We start from the raw sequence: 19,933 nt of genomic DNA, 5'->3' as shown, positions 1-19,933 counted from the left end.
ATATATATATATATATAATGGAAGTGGTGGATAAGATCTGAGCGACCAATGGTGGCAGAGGAATAGAAAGGACTGCTATTATAAATTAAAAAAGGGGGTTTATTTATGAACAGAAAGATGTTTTATATATAAAAAAACATAAAAACACATAGCTGGCCGAAATGGGGTTGCAACATCCAAGGTGCTAAACACTAGCACGATGGGACCCTAGGCACAAAACAATGAAAAAGCGTCAGAATAAAACTGGCAAGAGAACAGTTTAAAATTTGCATGGAGCACATAAAAAATTTTGATGAAGTCAGACCAGACGAAACGCGTTGGATGAATCCTGATACCACTGAATCCTCAGTTAAGCTACTTTTATCCATCTCCATTATTATAATTGCATTTCAAATCTTTTTTATCCCTCATCAATTCTGTGCTTTTTAAACTTTTATTTTTAACATTTGAATTGTATTTTTTTAGTAACCCCATGCTAAAAAATTTTTTATGTGCTCCATGCAAATTTTAAACTGTTCTCTTGCCAGTTTTATTCTGACGCTTTTTCATTGTTTTGTGCCTAGGGTCCCATCGTGCTAGTGTTTAGCACCTTGGATGTTGCAACCCCATTTCGGCCAGCTATGTGTTTTTATGTTTTTTTTATATATAAAACATCTTTCTGTTCATAAATAAACCCCCTTTTTTAATTTATAATAGCAGTCCTTTTTCTATTCCTCTGCCACCATTGGTCGCTCAGATCTTATCCACCACTTCCAACCTTAATCTTTACACTGCACTCGTACTAGTGCAGAACTCATTTAAGAGATAGCAGACGCCCTTTATGTTTTTAGGGAGTGGCATATAGAGACCTTTTCCTTTTGGGGTATTTTTAAGCTGACATACTGTGAAAAACTTGTGTCCACTGCGTAGATTTTTTTGGCGCTGTTCGCTCACCCCATACACACACATATATATATATATATAGAGATAGATATATATATATATAGAGATAGATATATAGAGATAGATATATATATATATATATATATATATATATAGAGATATAGAGATATATATATATATATATATATAGAGATAGATATATATATATATATATAGAGATAGATATATATATATAGAGAGAGATATATATCAAAGCTATGTCGATTTCTGCTTGACGTGTCCTGTAGAATGTGCAATGGACAGATGATGCCGACTTAAGAGGCATATGGAAGGCTGATGATTGTGTGGAGAAGGGTTCTCGGACCTGGTCTCCACAGCTATAGCTGGTAATTCTGATATTTTGCCTTATATTCCTGCACAGCCTAGGAAAGCACGACATTATCAAATGCAGCCTTTCGAATAAAGAAACAAGAAAGTCCGAGGTGCGTCCTTTCTTGCCAGAGGCGGGGGCAGAGGAAAGAGGCTGCACAACACAGCTAGTTCCCAGGAACAGAAGTCCTCCCCGGCCTCTACAAAGATCCACCGCATGTCGCTGGGGCTCCACAGGCGGAGCTAGGCCCGGTGGGGGCACGCCTTCGTAAGTTCAGCCACAAGTGGGTTCACTCCCTGTTAGATCCCTGGGCAATAGATATTGTGTCTCAGGGATACAAGCTGGACTTTGAGAAGATGCCCCCTCACCGACGGCCCTGCCGGCTTCCCCCCCACGAGAGTGAAACAGTGTTAACTGCAATTCACAAATTGTATCTTCAACAGGTGGTGGTCAAGGTTCCCCTCCTTCAACAAGGAGGGGGTTATTATTCGACCATGTTGTAGTCCCGAAACCAGACGGTTCGGTCGGACCCATATTGAATTTAAAATCCCTGAACATATACCTGAAAAGGTTCAAGTTCAAGATGGAATCGCTAAGAGCGGTTACTGCAAGCCTGAAAGGGGGAGATTTTATGGTGACTCGGGACATAAAGGATGCATACCTTCATGTCCCCATTTATCCACCTCATCAGGCGTACCTCAGAATTGCGGTACGGGATTGTCATTACCAATTTCAGACGTTGCCGTTTGGTCTCTCCACGGCCTTGAGAATATTCACCAAGGTAATGGCGGAAATGGTGGTGCTCCTGCGGTAGCAAGGTTTCACTATTATCACGTACTTGGACGATCTCCTCATAAAAGCGAGATCAAGAGAGCAGTTGCTGAACAACGTATCACTTTCTCTGGAAGTGTAACGGCAACACGGCTGCATTCTATATATTCCAAAGTCGCAGTTGGTTCTTACAGCTCATCTGCCTCTCCTAGTCATGATCCTAGACACAGACCAGAAAAGGGTTTATCTCCCGATAGAGAGAGCTCAGGAGCTCGTGACACTGGTCAGGAATCTATTAAAACCAAAACAGGTGTCAGTGCATCACTGCACTCGAGTCCTGGGAAGGAGGGTGGCATCATACGAGGCCATTCCCTTCGGCAGGTTCCATACGAGGACCTTCCAATGGGACTTACTGGACAAGTGGTCCGGATCACATCTCCAGATGCATCGGTTAATCACCCTATCCCACAGAGCCAGGGTGTCTCTCCTGTGGTGGCTGCAGAGTGCTCACCTTCTCGAAGGTCGCAGATTCGGCATTCAGGACTGGGTCCTGGTGACCACGGATGCAAGCCTCCGAGGGTGGGGGGCAGTCACACAGGGAAGAAATTTCCAAGGGCTGTGGTCAAGGCAGGGAACTTGCCTTCACATCAATATCCTGGAACTAAGGGCCATATACAACACCCTAAGTTAAGCGGAGACCCTGCTTCGCGACCAACCGGTTCTGATTCAGTCCGACAATATCACCGCAGTGGCTCATGTAAACCGCCTAGGCGGCACAAGGAGCAGGGTGGCGATGGTAGAAGCCACCAGAATTCTTCGCTGGGCAGAGAATCACGTAAGCGCACTGTCAGCAGTGTTCATTCCGGGAGTGGACAACTGGGAAGCAGACTTCCTCAGCAGGCACGACCTCCACCCGGGAGAGTGGGGACTTCATCAAGAAGTCTTCGCGCAGCTTGTAGGTCGGTGGGAACTGCCACAGGTGGACATGATGGCATCCCGTCTCAACAAAAAGCTACAGAGGTATTGCGCCAGGTCAAGAGACTCTCAGGCGATAGCTGTAGACGCACTGGTGACACCGTGGATGTTCCAGTCGGTTTATGTGTTTCCTCCTTTTCCTCTCTTACCCAAGGTGCTGAGAATCATAAGGAAAAGAGGAGTGAGAACAATACTCATTGTTCCGGTTTGGCCAAGAAGGAGTTGGTATCCAGAGCTGCAAGAAATGCTCACAGAGGACCCATGGCCTCTGCCTCTAGGGCAGGATCTGTTGCAGCAGGGACCTTGTATGTTCCAAGACTTACCGCAGCTGCGTTTGACGGCATGGCGGTTGGACGCCAGGTCCTAGTAGAAAAGAGGGATTCCGGATGAGGTTATTCCTACGCTGATAAGGGCTAGGAAGGACGTGACGGCTAAACATCATCACCATATATGGCGAAAATATGTTGCTGGGTGTGAGGCCAGTAATGCCTCTACAGAGAAAGTCCAGCTGGGCCGTTTCCTTCACTTCCTACAGTCGGGAGTGACTTTGGGCCTAGAATTGGGGTCCATTAGGGTCCAGATTTCGGCCCGATCCATTTTCTTTCATACAAAAACTAGCTTCTCTACCTGAAGTTAAGACGTTTGTAAAGGGAGTGCTGCATATTCAGCCCCTTTTTTATGCCACCAGTGGCACCTTGGGATCTTAACGTGGTGTTGAGTTTCCTGAAATCTCACTGGTTTAAGCCGCTTAAGACCGTGGAGTTAAAATATCTCACGTGGAAAGTGGTCAAAAATTGGCGGCTTTGTCATGTAAAAGCCCCTATCTGGTTTTCCATATGGACAGGGCAGAATTACGGACTCGTCCGCAATTTCTGCCAAAGGTGGTGCCATCTTTTCATGTGAACCAACCTATTGTGGTGCCTGTGGCTACTCGTGACTTGGAGGATTCCAAGTTACTAGATGTAGTCAGGGCTTTGAAGATTTATGTAGCCAGATCGGCTGGAGTCAGGAAACCTGACTCGCTGTTTATCCTGTATGCATCCAACAAGCTGGGTGCTCCTGCTTCAAAGCAAACTATTGCTCGCTGGATCTGTAACACGATTCAGCAGGCTCATTCTGCGGCTGGCTTGCCGCCTCCAAAATCAGTAAAAGCCCATTCCACAAGGAAGATGGGCTCTTCTTGGGCGGCTGCCCGAGGGGTCTCGGCATTACAGCTTTGCCGGGCAGCTACTTGGTCGGGTTCAAACACTTTTGCAAAGTTCTACAAGTTTGATACCCTGGCTGAGGACGACCTTGTGTTTGCTCATTCGGTGCTGCAGAGTCATCCGACTCTCCCGCCCGTTTGGGAGCTTTGGTATAATCCCCATGGTCCTTACGGAGTCCCCAGCATCCACTAGGACGTTAGAGAAAATAAGATTTTACTCACCGGTAAATCTATTTCTCGTAGTCCGTAGTGGATGCTGGGCGCCCGTCCCAAGTGCGGACTTCTTCTGCAATAATTGTATATAGTTATTGCTTAAATAAGGGTTATGTTATGGTTGCATCAGGTTTGTCTGATGCTCTGTTGTTGTTCATACTGTTGACTGGGTATGTTATCACAAGTTATACGGTGTGATTGGTGTGGCTGGTATGAGTCTTACCCTGGATTCCAAAATCCTTTCCTTGTAATGTCAGCTCTTCCGGGCACAGTTTCCTTAACTGAGGTCTGGAGGAGGGGCATAGAGGGAGGAGCCAGTGCACACCAGTAGTACTAAATCTTTCTTAGAGTGCCCAGTCTCCTGCGGAGCCCGTCTATTCCCCATGGTCCTTACGGAGTCCCCAGCATCCACTACGGACTACGAGAAATAGATTTACCGGTGAGTAAATTCTTATTTTTTCCAGTGTTATTAAGCGCTGGGTGTGTGCTGGCATACTCTCTCTCTGTCTCTCCTAAGGGCCTGGTTGGGGTTTTGTCCCCTTGTAGGTTAATCCCTGTGTGTGTGGGGTGTCTGTACGTGGTGTCGACATGTCTGAAGCGGAAGGCTTCTCCAAGGAGGAGGTGGAGCAAATGAGTGGTGTCCCCGTCGGTTGTGCCGACTCCGGAATGGATGGACATGTGGCATATGTTGAATGCGTGTGAGGCATCTTTACATAAAAGGCTTGATAAGACTGCATTAGGGGGGACATCAGGGGGTCAATCCTCGGAATGGACCGACTCACAGGACCCGTCGGGGTCTCAAAAGCATCCCTTAACACAAGACACTACTACCGACACGGATTCTGATTCCAGTGTCGACTATGATGAAGTAAAATTGCACCCTTGGGTGACTAAAACCATTCAGTGTATGATTGTGGCAATAAGGCATGTGTTGCATATTGAGGATGAACCCTCGGTCCTCGACACAAGGGTACACAAGGTTAAGGAAAAGAAACAGATTATTAATTTTCCCACATCTCATGAATTAAATGATTTCTTTGGAAAAGCTTGGGAGACTCCGGAAAAGAGACCGCAGATCCCCAAAAGAATTTATATGGCATACACCTTCCCTAAGCAGGACAGGGAGATTTGGGAATCACCCCCCACTGTGGACGCGCTTGTCCAAGAAAGTGGCGCTACCGTCTCCTGACACAGCGGCCCTTAAGGACCCTGCAGATCGCAGGCAAGAAACTACCTTAAAGTGTATTTATTCTCATACGGGTGCTGTGTTAAGACCGACAATTGCGTCGGCATGGGTGTGTAGCGCAATTGCAGCTTGGACAGATGAGCTGACAGATCAATTGATAATATGGATAAGGATACTATATACTTAACTGTAGCCCATATTAAAGACGCAGTCTTATTTATGAGGTATGCTCAAAGGGACATTGGACTGCTAGCTTCTAGGGCCAATGCCATGTCTATCTCGGCGAGAAGATCCTTATGGACTCGCCAATGGACGGGTGATGCGGATTCCAAAAAACATATGGAAGTACTACCCTATAAGGGTGAGGTATTGTTTGGGGATGGGCTGACGGACCTGGTTTCCACAGCTACAGCAGGTAAATCAAATTTTTTACCATATATTTCCCAACAGCAAAAAAAAGTAACACCCTATCAGATGCAGTCCTTTCGGTTGCACAAGTCCAGAAGAGGTCGGGGATCCTCGCCAGAGGTAAGGGCAGAGGCAAAAGAGCACCTGCTTCGGTAGGTGCCCAGGACCAAAAGTCCTCCCCGGCTGCTCCAAAACCCACAGCATGACGCTGGGGCTCCCCTGAGGGAGTCCGCACCGGTGGGGGCACGTCTTCGACTTTTCAGTCAGGCCTGGGTCAGATCAGACCTGAATCCCTGGGTGTTGGAAATAGTTTCCCAGGGGTACAAACTGGAATTTGAGGAGGTGCCCCCGCGACGATTTTTCAAATCGGCCCTACCAGCTTCCACATCGGAAAGGGATGTAGTGTTAGCTGCAATTCAAACGCTGTGTATACAGCAAATGATAATCAAGGTTCCCCTGCACCAGAAGGGAAGAGGTTACTACTCAACCCTATTTGTGATACCGAAACCGGACGGTTCGGTCAGACCTATTTTGAATCTGAAATCCCTAAACCTGTACATAAAAAGATTCAAATTCAAAATGGAATCACTCAGAGCCATAATAGCCAACATGGAGGAGGGGGAGTTTATGGTGTCTCTGGACATAAAGGATGCGTACCTTCATGTCCCCATATATGCCCCCCATCAGGAATACCTGAGATTCGCTGTACAGGATTGTCATTACCAATTTCAGACGTTGCCGTTTGGACTTTCCACGGCCCGAGGATTTTCACCAAGATAATGGCGGAAATGATGGTGGTCCTGCGCAAGCATGGAGTCACAATTATCCCATACTTGGACGATCTCCTGATAAAAGCGAGATCAAGGGAGAAATTGCTGAGCAGTGTGGCGCTCTCTCTGAGAGTGCTCCAGCAACACGGTTGGATTCTAAATCTACCGAAGTCACAGTTGATTCCGACAACTCGACTACCGTTCCTAGGTATGATACTGGATACGGAACAAATGAAGGTCTTCCTCCCAATAGAGAAAGCCCAGGACATCCAGAACATGTTCAGAGACCTGCTAAAACCGAAAAGGGTGACAGTTCACCAATGCACTCGAGTTCTGGGAAAAATGGTGGCGGCTTACGAGGCCATTCCCTTCGGAAGGATCCATGCAAGGACTTTTCAATGGGACCTTCTGGACAAGTGGTCCGGGTCCCATCTGCACTTACATCGGAAAATAACTCTGTCCCCAGGGGCCAGAGTGTCTCTCCTGTGGTGGTTGCAAAGTGCTCACCTGCTGGAGGGTTGCCGGTTCGGAATTCAGGACTGGATCCTGGTTACCACGGACGCGAGCCTCCGAGGATGGGGAAAAAATTTCAGGGACTTTGGTCAGACCAGGAGTCCTGTCTACACATCAATGTGTTGGAACTCAGGGCCATTTACAACGGCCTTCGACAAGCGGAGAGTCTTCTTCGAAACCTACCGGTTCTGATTCAATCAGACAATGTCACAGCAGTGGCTCATGTGAACCGCCAAGGCGGGACAAGAAGCAGAGTCGCGATGGCGGAAGCCACCAGGATTCTTCGCTAGGCGGAAAATCATGTAAGCGCTCTGTCGGCTGTCTTCATTCCGGGAGTGGACAACTGGGAAGCAGACTTCCTCAGCAGACACGATCTCCATCCAGGAGAGTGGGGACTTCATCAAGAAGTCTTTGCAGACATAACACGTCTTTGGGGATCTCCTTAAATAGACATGATGGCGTCACGCCTCAACAAAAAGCTTCGGAGGTATTGTGCCAGGTCTCGGGACCCTCAGGCAGTGGCAGTAGACTCTCTGATAACACCGTGGGTGTTCAAATCGGTCTACGTGTTTCCTCCTCTTCCTCTCATCACAAAAGTGTTGAGGATCATAGAGCAAAGAAGAGTACAGACGATACTCGTTGTCCCAGACTTGCCTCGAAGGGCCTGGTACTCAGATCTACAAGAGATGCTCACAGGAGATCCCTGGCCTCTTCCTCTGAGGGAAGACCTGTTGCAACAGGGGCCCTGTGTATTTCAGGACTTACCGCGGTTACGTTTGACGGCATGGCGGTTGAACGCTGAATCCTAGCAAAAAAGGGGATTCCGGAAGAGGTCATCCCTACTTTAATAAAGGCTAGGAAGGAGGTGACGGTTAAGCATTATCACCGTATCTGGCGAAAAGTATGTGTCGTGGTGTGAGACCAAGAATGCACCTACGGAAGATTTTCATCTGGGTCGTTTTCTCCACTTCCAACAGACAGGAGTGGATATGGGCCTGAAATTAGGCTCTGTTAAGGTTCAGATTTCGGCCCTCTCGATTTTCTTTCAGAAGGAATTGGCTTCTCTTCCAGAAGTCCAGACATTTGTAAAGGGAGTGCTACACATCCAGCCTCCTTTTGTGCCTCCAGTGGCACCGTGGGACCTCAACGTGGTGTTACAGTTCCTAAAATCACACTGGTTTGAACCGCTTAACAAGGTTGAGTTGAAATTTCTTACTTGGAAGGTGGTCATGTTGTTGGCCTTGGCATCAGCAAGGCGTGTATCAGAATTGGCGTATTTGTTACACAAAAGCCCCTACTTGATTTTCATGGGGATCGAGCTGAACTGAGGACACGTCCGCAGTTTTTGCCTAAGGTGGTTTCTTCTTTCCATGTGAATCAACCCATTGTGGTGCCTGTGGCTACAAGTGACCTGGAGGATTCCAGATCCCTGGACGTAGTCAGGGCCTTAAAGATTTATGTAGCCAGGACGGCTAGAATTAGGAAAACAGAGGCTCTGTTTGTCCTGTATGCGGCCAATAAGATTGGCGCACCTACTTCGAAGCAGACTATTGCTCGCTGGATCTGTAATACGATTCAGCAGGCTCACTCTACGGCTGGATTGCCGGTACCAAATTCGGTTAAGGCCCATTCCACTAGGAAGGTGGGCTCTTCTTGGGCGGCTGCCCGAGGCGTCTCGGCATTACAACTTTGTAGAGCGGCGACTTGGTCGGGGTGAAACACTTTTGCTAAATTCTACAAGTTTGATACCCTGGCTGATGAGGACCTAGCGTTTGCTCAGTCGGTGCTGCAGAGTCATACGTACTCTCCCGCCCGATTGGATGCTTTGGTATAAACCCCATGGTCCTTACGGAGTCCCCAGCATCCTCTAGGACGTAAGAGAAAATAAGATTTTAAACCTACCGGTAAATCTATTTCTCCTAGTCCGTAGAGGATGCTGGGCGCCCGTCCCAGTGCGGAAACTCTGCAAGACTTGTATATAGTTGTTGCTTACATAAGGGTTATGTTACAGTTGAAATCGGTCTTGGACCGTTACTGTTGTTGTTCATACGGTTAACTGGTTATGTATGATCCAGGTTACATGGTATGATTGGTGTGGGCTGGTATGAATCTTGCCCTTGGATTTCTAAATCCTGCCTTGTATTGTCCATCTCCTCTGGGCACAGTTCTCTAACTGAGGTCTGGAGGAGGGGCATAGAGGGAGGAGCCAGTGCACACCCATAGTCAAAGTTCTTTTTAGGTGCCCTATCTCCTGCGGAGCCCGTCTATACCCCATGGTCCTTACGGAGTCCACAGCATCCTCTACGGACTAGGAGAAATAGATTTACCGGTAGGTTTAAAATCTTATTTTACCTCACTCTGACCACCTAGTGGATATACGTCAGGAAACCTGGGTAAGAAGTTTGTGCCTCAAAAGATGATGCTGGCTCGCTATCCCCTCGCGCCAGAGCTGTCTACAAATTGGGAAACGCCTCCTCCAGTAGACTCGCATGTGGCTAGGATGGTGGTTTACTCGGCTCTACCTGTCACTACAGTCACGTATCTAAAAGAGCCTACGGATAAACGTGTGGAGGGCTGTCTGAAAGCGATTTACACCCTCACAGGTGCTGCACAAAGGCCCACTATTGCAGCAACATGGGCTGCAGAGGCTATTGAAGCATGGGCTTTGGAGTTAGAAGCTGAAATCTCTTCTGACAATGCTTGTCTTATATTGTCACAGCTTCTCACTATATTAAAGAGGCGGCTTCTGATGCCGGTATCCTAGCAGCCAAGGCCTCTACTACATCAGTCCTGGCTCGCCGGATATTGTGGCTGAGATCCTGGTCTGTGGATCTGGACTCTAGAAAAACCCTGGAGGTACTACCATTCAAGGGAGATATTCTGTTTGGGGTGGACTTAAATAAGATAGTGGCTGACTTGGCTACTGCCAAAACTGCCTGTCTGCCAAGTACCGCTCCTTCTGTGTCGAAGTCTAAAGGTACTTCCTTTCGCCCCTTTCGTCCTTCAGGTAAAGCAAATTGTCAGGCGTACAACAAGCAGGCCCGTACTTCCAAACCTGGTAAGCCTAAGCCCAAAAGAGCCTGGGCGGCCCGTCAGCCAGCTTCCAAAACCGATAAGCCTGCCGCATGACGGGGCGGGCCTCCCCCAGGGGGATCCCAGGGTGGGGGGCTGACTTCTAGGATATACCCAAGAATGGTTGAAGACCACTTCAGATGCCTGGGTACGGGAAGTCGTCACTCGAGGTTACGTCATAGCCTTCAAAAACCGACCCCCTCATCGATTTTGCCGGACAGATGTCTCGTTGGACCAGACAAAGGCAAACACTTTACAGTCGGTGGTACAGACCCTCCTGGACACAGGAGTCGTAGTACAGGTGCCTCTTGCGCAGAGGGTCCGGGGGTACTATTATCCGCTGTTTCTAGTCCCGAAACCGAATGGGTCCTCTCGGCACATTCTCAATCTCAAGGCATTGAACAGGTTTGTGAAAGTTTCCAAGTTCCGTATGGATATCCTTCGCTCTATAGTTCTGGCCTTGGAACCTATAGTCTCCCTGGACATGCAGGATGCTTACCTGCATATTCCTATAGCAGTGTCCCATCGGCAATACCTGAGGTTTGCGATTGGCAACCTCCATTACCAGTTTCGGGCGTTACCTTTTGGTTTAACTACGGCTCTGCGAGTCTTCACCAAAGTTATGGCGGTGATGACGGTGGTACTCCGCCATAAAGGGGTCAGGATACTGCCGTATCTGGACGACTTGTTAATCCTGGCAAATTCCCCAGGACCTCTCCTACGTCATCTGGATATGACTGTCCGGTTTCTACAAGCCCACGGGTGGCTCATCAACTGGAAGAAATCCTCCCTGGTCCCTGCTCAGAGCATGGTGCACCTGGGAGCGCTATTGGACACTCACAACCAGAGGTTGTTCTTGTCTCAGGAGAAAGTCTTGAAGCTTCAGGACAGGATTCGTTGCTTCCTCTCTCGCCCGCAAGTGTCGATACATTCGGCGATTCAGGTGGTGGGCCTCATGGTGTCAGCATGCGACATGGTGGAGTATGCTCAATTCCATTCTCGCCCCCTCCAGAAGCTGATTCTAGCCAAGTGGGACGGCCTACCTCACCGGATCAGGTCTCACATGATCTCATTGACTCCGGAGGTCCGTCTGTCGCTGCTCTGGTGGCTCCAGGACCGACAATTGTGCAGGGGCCGTCCCTTCTGGATATCCGACTGGGTCCTGTTGACGACAGATGCCAGTCTAAGAGGTTGGGGTGCGGTGCTGGAGCAACACTCCCTTCAGGGTCGGTGGACCAAGGAGGAATCTCTCCTCTCGATCAACATTATGGAATTGCGGGCGGTCTTCAATGCGTTGAACCTGGCCCAGCATTTAATTCAGAACCGTCCTGTTCAAGTACAGTCGGACAACGCCACCACAGTGGCTTACATAAATCATCCAGGCGGCACTCGAAGCCGTTTGGCAATGAAGGAAGTCTCACGGATTCTACATTGGGTGGAACGCCATCTACCGCCCATATCTGCAATATTCATTCCGGGAGTCCTGGATTGGGAAGCGGACTTTCTCAGTCGTCAGGACATACATGCCGGCGAGTGGGGCCTCCATCCAGGAGTGTTTCAACTCCTAGTGGAAAAGTGGGGTCTTCCAGACGTAGATCTGATGGCGTCTCGACACAATCACAAGGTTCCGGCCTTCGGAGCAAGGACAAGGGATCCTCAAGCAGCATTCGTGGATGCGCTGGCGGTGCCGTGGAGGTTTCGGCTGCCATAAGTGTTCCCTCCGGTGTCACTCCTGCCCAGGGTAATTCGGAAGTTCAAGCAAGAAAAAGGAATTCTGCTCCTCGTAGCTCCAGCGTGGCCCAGACGGCACTGGTTCTCAGACCTGCAAGGCCTATCGTCAGAGCGTCCAATTCTACTTCCACAACGCCCAGACCTCCTCGTTCAGGGCCCCTGTGTCTACCAGGACCTAGCCCGGCTGTCTTTGACGGCGTGGCTCTTGAAGCTTCCGTCTTAAGGGCTAAAGGGTTTTCTGAGGCGGTCATTTAAACTATGCTGCGGGCCCGGAAACCGGCTTCTGCTCTGATTTACTATAGGGTCTGGCATTCTTACTGTGTTTGGTGCGCATCTAACAATTATGATGCTTCCAAGTTTAGTATAGCCAAGTTGTTGGCTTTTCTTCAGCAGGGCCTGGACTTAGGCCTGCGTCTGGCCTCCCTCAAGGTTCAAATATCTGCCTTGTCGGTGTGGTTTCAGAGAAAGATTGCGACCTTACCTGATGTGCATACCTTTACTCAGGGTGTTTTGCGTATCCAACATCCCTATGTCCCACCTGTGGCTCCTTGGTACTTGTCGGTGGTTTTGGAGGAGTTACAAGAGTCTCCGTTTGAACCTCTTGGTTCAGCTGATCTTAAGTGGCTTTCCCTTAAGGTGGTGTTTCTGCTGGCTATTGCTTCAGCTAGAAGAGTGTCGGATTTGGGTGCCTTGTCTTGTAGTTCCCCATATCTGATATTTCACCGTGACCGAGCGGTTCTTAGGACTCGCCCCGGTTATTTACCTAAGGTGGTTTCTTCATTCCACCTTAACCAGGAGATTGTGGTTCCGGCACTTGTTTCTCCTGATCTGTCTCCCAAAGAGCGGTCTTTGGATGTGGTACGGGCTCTCCGTATCTGTGAAGAGAACTGCTTCTACTAGGAAATCTGATTCTCTTTGTGCTGTTTGGATTTCACAAACGGGGCTGGCCTGCTCACGAGCAAACTTTGGCCAGATGGTTTAGAATGGTGATTGCACATGCTTATGTGAGGGCTGGTCTATCAGCTCCTGCTCACATTACGGCCCATTGTACTCGGTCTGTTGGACCTTCTTGGGCGGCCCGCCGTGGTGCGACCCTTGAACAATTGTGCAAGGCGACTACGTGGTCCTCTGTGAACACGTTCATAAGGTTCTATGCCTTCGATACTGCCGCTTCCCAGGATGCTTCCTTTGGACGCCGAGTTCTTGTGCCCGTCCCCTCCCATATGGAACTGCTTTAGGACATCCCCTATGTCTTTCCTTGTGGAGCCCAGTGTACCCCGCAGCAGAAAACGAGTTTTATGGTAAGAACTTACTTTTGTTAAAACTCTTTCTGCAAGGTACACTGGGCTCCACAAGGCGCCCACCCTGACGCACTTAGCTTCTTTGGGTTGGTATGGCATTAGCCGCTGACACTTCTCCTGTCGTGAGAGTGTGGTGTATGTGGCTACTAACCGTTGTCGTCTCTCTTCCTGCTACTGCATTGGGCTGGTTTAACTAAAAACTGAGCTCCTGTGCTGGGAGGCGGGGATATAGAGGAGGCGGCGCTATGCATTCTGGGAACAGTCAAAGCTTTTCAGCCTGTTGGTGCCTTGGATCAAGATCCTACTCTACACCCCTATGTCTTTCCTTGTGGAGCCCAGTGTACCTCGCAGAAAGAGTTTTAACAAAGGTAAGTTCTTACCATAAAACTCGTTTTTATGACCATGTGTCTTAACATTAACAATCAAGTTGCCAATTAAGGGGGAGATATACTAAGCAGTGAAAACAGTGGAGAAGTTGCCTATGGCAACCAATCAGCTGCTCTATTATTTTATTATATGCAAATTATAAATGTTACTCCAGTGCTGATTGGTTGCCATGGGCAACTTCTCCACTCTCATTGCTTAGTACATATCCCCCTTAAGGGGACATTTACTAAGCAGTGATAAGAGCGGAGAAGTGAGCCAGTAGAGAAGTTGCCCATGGCAACCAATCAGCACTGACGTAACATCTATAATTTGCATACTATAAAATGATACAGAGCTGCTGATTGGTTGATGGGGCCACTTCTCCACTGGCTCACTTCTCCGCTCTTATCACTGCTTAGTAAATGTCCCCCTTAGTCTCTTGTGGATATCAGTGTTTTTCAAATTATAAGAAATATACCTAGAATAGCCGTGCTTATACTATGGGTGTCCTGAATGTTGTCTGTTGTGTTTGAGAATTGCCATTTTATAACTTGTCCGGGGCAGTGGTGGCTTTCCAGTCATAATTTTAGCGCTAGAGAATTCTTATTGGCTTGCTGGCTTCCTAGGTAACATACATTGTGTACAGCAAAAAAGGAAAATTTTGGCTGCGGATGCCAACGGGCGCCTACATATAATAAATGTTCAAAGTACTTACATGCATAATGTATACATAAAAGACAAATATACAACCCTTAAAATCGCAGTGAAAGTCCTATTCTTGCTCCTCTCGCTTCCTCCTCTTAGTATGGTAGCATGAAAAATAGAGGGGAGAGGGAAACCACATGTGCAGTACAGTAATTTTAATAACATGTAAACACAAACAAGAAGTATGGACAATCACATTAAAAATGTGCAGAGTATTAAAATCCAAATGTGACAGCCACAAGGTGGTGTTCAAACTAATTACCAGAGAGTTTGAGAACTCAAAAAAGTCCTCAAACAAGTTCTTTAATCTCCAAAGTCCACCCGGGTAGGAGCTTGAAAAATCCTCTGGTCCTTAGGAATTTTTCAAGGCTGAATGATCATTCAGCCTTGAAAAAGACTCCAGGAATAGGGGTTGAAACGCGTCGGCGTACTCCATTTGCGGTCAGCCCCTTTGTTAGTCTACATTCCTAAGGACCAGAGGATTTTTCCAGCTCCTACCCGGGTGGACTTTGGAGATTAAAGAACTTGTTTGAGGACTTTTTTGAGTTCTCAAACTCTCTGGTAATTAGTTTGAACACCACCTTGTGGCTGTCACATTTGGATTTTAATACTCTGCACATTTTTAATGTGATTGTCCATACTTCTTGTTTGTGTTTACATGTTATTAAAATTACTGTACTGCACATGTGGTTTCCCTCTCCCCTCTATTTTTCATGCTACCATACTAAGAGGAGGAAGCGAGAGGAGCAAGAATAGGACTTTCACTGCGATTTTAAGGGTTGTATATTTGTCTTTTATGTATACATTATGCATGTAAGTACTTTGAACATTTATTATATGTAGGTGCCCGTTGGCATCCGCAGCCAAAATTTTCCTTTTTTGCTGAGTTATTTACAGTGTTTTGGAGAAACACTGCTCTTGACTGCGGGGACTATAGGCAGCCTTTCTATAGACTGCGCGACACGCAGGACGACTAGACAGATTCTTTGTTTCTTCGGTTTTATTCCTATACATTGTGTACAGACTGTAACTTTTACTGTGGCTATAATGGTTTATAAAGGAGGGTGACGAAACTCCATGACGCCTTTACTGAAGAGTCTGTCAGGGTTTCCCAAAGTCTGTCCTTATAACATTCCTGGTTAAAAGTAGATCAACGCTTGAGCACAGAATGTGGTAAGACCAAATTGACTGAAGTACAACTGTGCTTAAGCATGAATATCCCTAAAACCTGGGCTGTTGGAATGCCTTGTTGACCAAGATTGGGAATCACTGGTCTAAGGTCTTACAAAAGTGAATTACATTGTAGTACCTCACAGTTTTATGGATTCATTATACTTTTTCAATGAAATATACAGCTAAATCCTCAGCCTTCACCTTCTATAAGCTGCTATTAATCCCTTTAGACAGTTTTATTTTCCAAACTCTTCATTTAGATATTTTCAAGGACACATTACAATCGGCCTCATACAGATACAGACTGTCTGGGTGTATTTTACATTGTGTGTGGCCTCCAGATTCCTCAAATGTTTCCTTCCACCCCTCACTCCCTAGTACATGCATATCTAATGACATGTAGATGCAGCACTTTCATTTCTGAAACTCAACCCCACATCTGCACTCTAAGGTGCTAATAAGACTCCTGTCATTCCACAAACCATACCACGTAATAGATTGTTTTGCTTATTTTTGAAGGTATTCAGGGATTCTGCAAGGACCTGCTGGAAGTGGCAGACATCTTGGAGAAGGCCACCGAGAGTGTTCCCAAAGAAGAAGTCAAGGACGACAACCCTCATCTGAAGAACCTGTTTGAAGGTCTGCTGATGACTGAAGTCCAAATGCAGAAAGTGTTCAAGAAGCATGGAGTGCTGAAGCTTAACCCTGTGGGTGCCAAGTTCAATCCGTATGAACATGAAGCTTTATTCCACACGCCCATGGCGGGGAAAGAGCCTGACACCGTGGCACTAGTAACCAAAGTGGGTTACAAGCTTCACGAACGTACTCTGAGGCCTGCCTTGGTGGGAGTTGTTAAAGGAACATAACTCTCTTTGAATATGTGTTGTACAGTTAGTAAATGCTGAGTCTTTTATTTCATTCCAGTTTTTTTCTTTTTTAATTAATATCAAGCCAATTAAATCTAGGCAGGAGTTGGGTTACCGCAGATAATATAACATGTATGTGGCACAAAACAGAATTGGAGTAGAGTATGCTACTGGTGTTTCATTGAGACTTTAATACCAATTTTCTGCCACTAAATAAAAGAGAACATTAATGAACTGGTCATGTATTGAACATTTTACATACTGATTGCACTGTTGTCTGGTTTGCAGGCTGAGGAGTTCCTGTGGTTCTCTTATTACAGCAGATGTTACTGGGATATATCCTAAATAAATATTTTTCACAATTCTGAGACTCTTGTGCTATGTGGTGAACGTGATGTGCAGAGCTGCGGTGTGTTATGTACAGCTCTCTGGACTATATGTTCACTTTGAAAATTAAGTGCTAATTTCTTCTTAAGGGTCCATAGTCTCCACAGAGAAGACATTAGGGTGTAGGTGGCTAGAGAGGACCGGGCACCATACAGTTAAAACTTTTTAAGTCCCAGGATATCCTCTGTCTCTCCTCCCCTATGCAGCCAGTTTTAGTTTGGTGCCGGCAGAAGCTGAACAAAGCTGTAAGTAGGTTTATGACTTAAACGGATATCCTAGTATCACTGCAACCTATATCAATGTATGGTAATTGGCTTCTGACAACTGTAACCCTAGAGTGTGGCATGAAATAAAGGGGGCATCTGAATTATATGCAAGGCTCTGCGCATTGCCAATACTTAGTCCAACATTACTTGTTTACTTTGCACCTCTCTGTGGGGGTGTGATGTAAAGTGAGCGATGCTGTGGCCATGTTGTGCCGTCGATACAAGCACATCACTGTTAATTGAATTGTAAACTCCATTCAAGACTATGAATGGCTACATATTCTCTGTAAGACTGTTCATCATGTGCAAGCGCTAATTTATCACAACAGATTATTACTTCTGGGAAGTAAATGCACAAGGGTATTTATGCCATGTGTTTGGAAACTGTTGTTATCCGGTATTTAGCAGAGCATAGTCGACAGAAAAAGGGAAAGTGTGACTATTCTTCCTCTGCGTTGATAAGGAGACTGTGGGGTATATTCAATTATTGTCGGAAACTGCCGTCTTGTCAGAAAGACATCAGTTTCCGACAGGTTTAGGTCGGAAGTGGTTCCGACCTATTCAGTGCCGGCTGTTTTTTTTTCCCGACAAGTCAGAAATTCCTGACTTGTCGGAAAACACGTGGATCGGCGGAATAGTCGCGGATCCACGTGCTTTTGTCGGAAACTCAGCCAAATCCGACATAGTTACTTGCAAACTGACAATCAACATTCAGTTAAAAAACTGTATTACCTGCGATTACTGGTATGTAATAATGACAGCCCGACAAACTACTAAACCAGATTAAAACACTTGTGCACAATCTGTTTTGCCAGGTCAGTGATTCTCCAGTTGCAACTGTCAGAAATCCTGAAAACATGACCTGCTGGAGGTACTTGACTGGAGTTGAATGTCCCTGCATTAAGACACTAGCTATAGAACCAGAGCAGGGTTATGGGAAAGGTATAGGGACACGGGCCTCAGCCCAAGGGCGAGCCTGGCCTCTTGAACTTATTGGGCGGGCTTCTGTCTGTCAGGTGTCCATGATCTGCTACTTCAGTCACCGTAGCGTCGTGGGTCCTATACGACTCCTGTGGAGCCAATGCTGTCACTTGGGAGTTTCTTGGCCACAGAATTTGCTGCTCATCCAGTGGGGAAATAATAAGATTTTAAACCTACCGGTAAATCTTTTTCTCCTAGTCCGTAGAGGATGCTGGGGACTCTGCAAGGACCATGGGGTATAGACGGGCTCCGCAGGAGACATGGGCACTATAAAGAACTTTAGAATGGGTGTGCACTGGCTCCTCCCTCTATGCCCCTCCTCCAGACCTCAGTTAGAGAAACTGTGCCCAGAGGAGACGGACAGTACGAGGAAAGTATATATGTTAATCCAAGGGCAAGATTCATACCAGCCCACACCATCCACACCGTATAACCTGGAATATACGAACCAGTCAATAGTATGAAACAAAACAGCATCAGCCAAAGACTGATCAAAACTGTAACATAACCCTTATGTAAGCAATAACTATATACAAGTCTTGCAGAATTCAGTCCGCACTGGGACGGGCGCCCAGCATCCTCTACGGACTAGGAGAAAAAGATTTACCGGTAGGTTTAAAATCTTATTTTCTCTTACGTCCTAGAGGATGCTGGGGACTCCGTAAGGACCATGGGGATTATACCAAACCTCCAGACCGGGCGGGAGAGTGCGGATGACTCTGCAGCACCGATTGAGCAAACATTAGGTCCTCCTCAGCCAAGGTATCAAACTTGTAGAATTTAGCAAAAGTGTTTGAACCCGACCAAGTCGCCGCTCGGCAAAGCTGTAATGCCGAGACGCCTCGGGCAGCCGCCCAAGAAGAGCCCACCTTCCTAGTGGAATGGGCCTTAACCGAATTTGGTAACGGCAATCCAGCCGTAGAATGAGCCTTGTTACAGATCCAGCGAGCAATAGTCTGCTTAGAAGCAGGAGCTCCAACCTTGTTGGCTGCATACAGGACCAACAGTGCCTCTGTTTTCCTAATCCGAGCCGTCCTGGCTACGTAAATTTTTAAGGCCCTGACTACATCAAGGGACTTGGAATCCTCCAAGTCTCCCGAAACCACAGGCACCACAATAGGTTGGTTCATATGAAATGATGACACCACCTTAGGCAAAAATTGAGGATGAGTCCTCAACTCAGCTCTATCCACATGGAAAATGAGATGGGGGCTCTTATGAGAAAAGGCCGCCAATTCGGACACCCGCCTTGCAGATACCAAGGCCAACAACATGACCACCTTCCAAGTGAGAAATTTTAATTCAACTGTTTTAAAAGGCTGAAACCAGTGAGATTTTAGGAACTGTAACACCACGTTAAGGTCCCATTGTGCCACTGGGGGCACAAAAGGAGGCTGGATGTGTAGCACTCCCTTTACAAAAGTCTGGACTTCTGGGAGAGAAGCCACTTCCTTCTGGAACAATATAGACAGAGCCGAAATCTGTACCTTAATGGAGCCTAACTTTAGGCCCATATCCACTCCTGTCTGTAGAAAGTGGAGAAAACGGCCCAAGTGGAAATCTTCCGTAGGAGCATTCTTGGCTTCACACCAAGATACATATTTCCTCCAAATACGGTGATAATGTTTCGCCGTCGCCTCCTTCCTAGCCTTTATCAGAGTAGGGATGACTTCCTCCGGAATACCTTTCCCAGCTAGGATTCGGTGTTCAACCGCCATGCCGTCAAACATAACCGCGGTAAGTCTTGGAACACGCAGGGCCCCTGCTGCAACAGGTCCTCCCTGAGAGGAAGA

At 47.1% G+C, this 19,933-nt stretch overlaps 1 protein-coding gene across 1 annotated transcript in view; it reads left to right on the top strand.

Moving 5' to 3' along the window:
• Positions 1–16,874, top strand: part of GRPEL1 (GrpE like 1, mitochondrial) — a 46,234-nt gene extending 29,360 nt beyond the window's left edge. Inside the window, exon 4 of the mRNA XM_063923828.1 lies at positions 16,160–16,874. Coding sequence (XP_063779898.1) covers positions 16,160–16,506 — 347 coding nt within the window. The 3' untranslated portion in view covers positions 16,507–16,874. The remainder of the gene's footprint in view (positions 1–16,159) is intronic.
• Positions 16,875–19,933: the final 3,059 nt, after the last annotated feature.

This window comes from Pseudophryne corroboree, chromosome 1 (genome assembly GCF_028390025.1).
Source record: "Pseudophryne corroboree isolate aPseCor3 chromosome 1, aPseCor3.hap2, whole genome shotgun sequence".
Classification (NCBI taxonomy): Eukaryota; Metazoa; Chordata; class Amphibia; order Anura; family Myobatrachidae; genus Pseudophryne; species Pseudophryne corroboree.
Note: the sequence above shows the minus strand (reverse complement) of the source record. Positions and strands in the feature narration are given on the sequence as shown.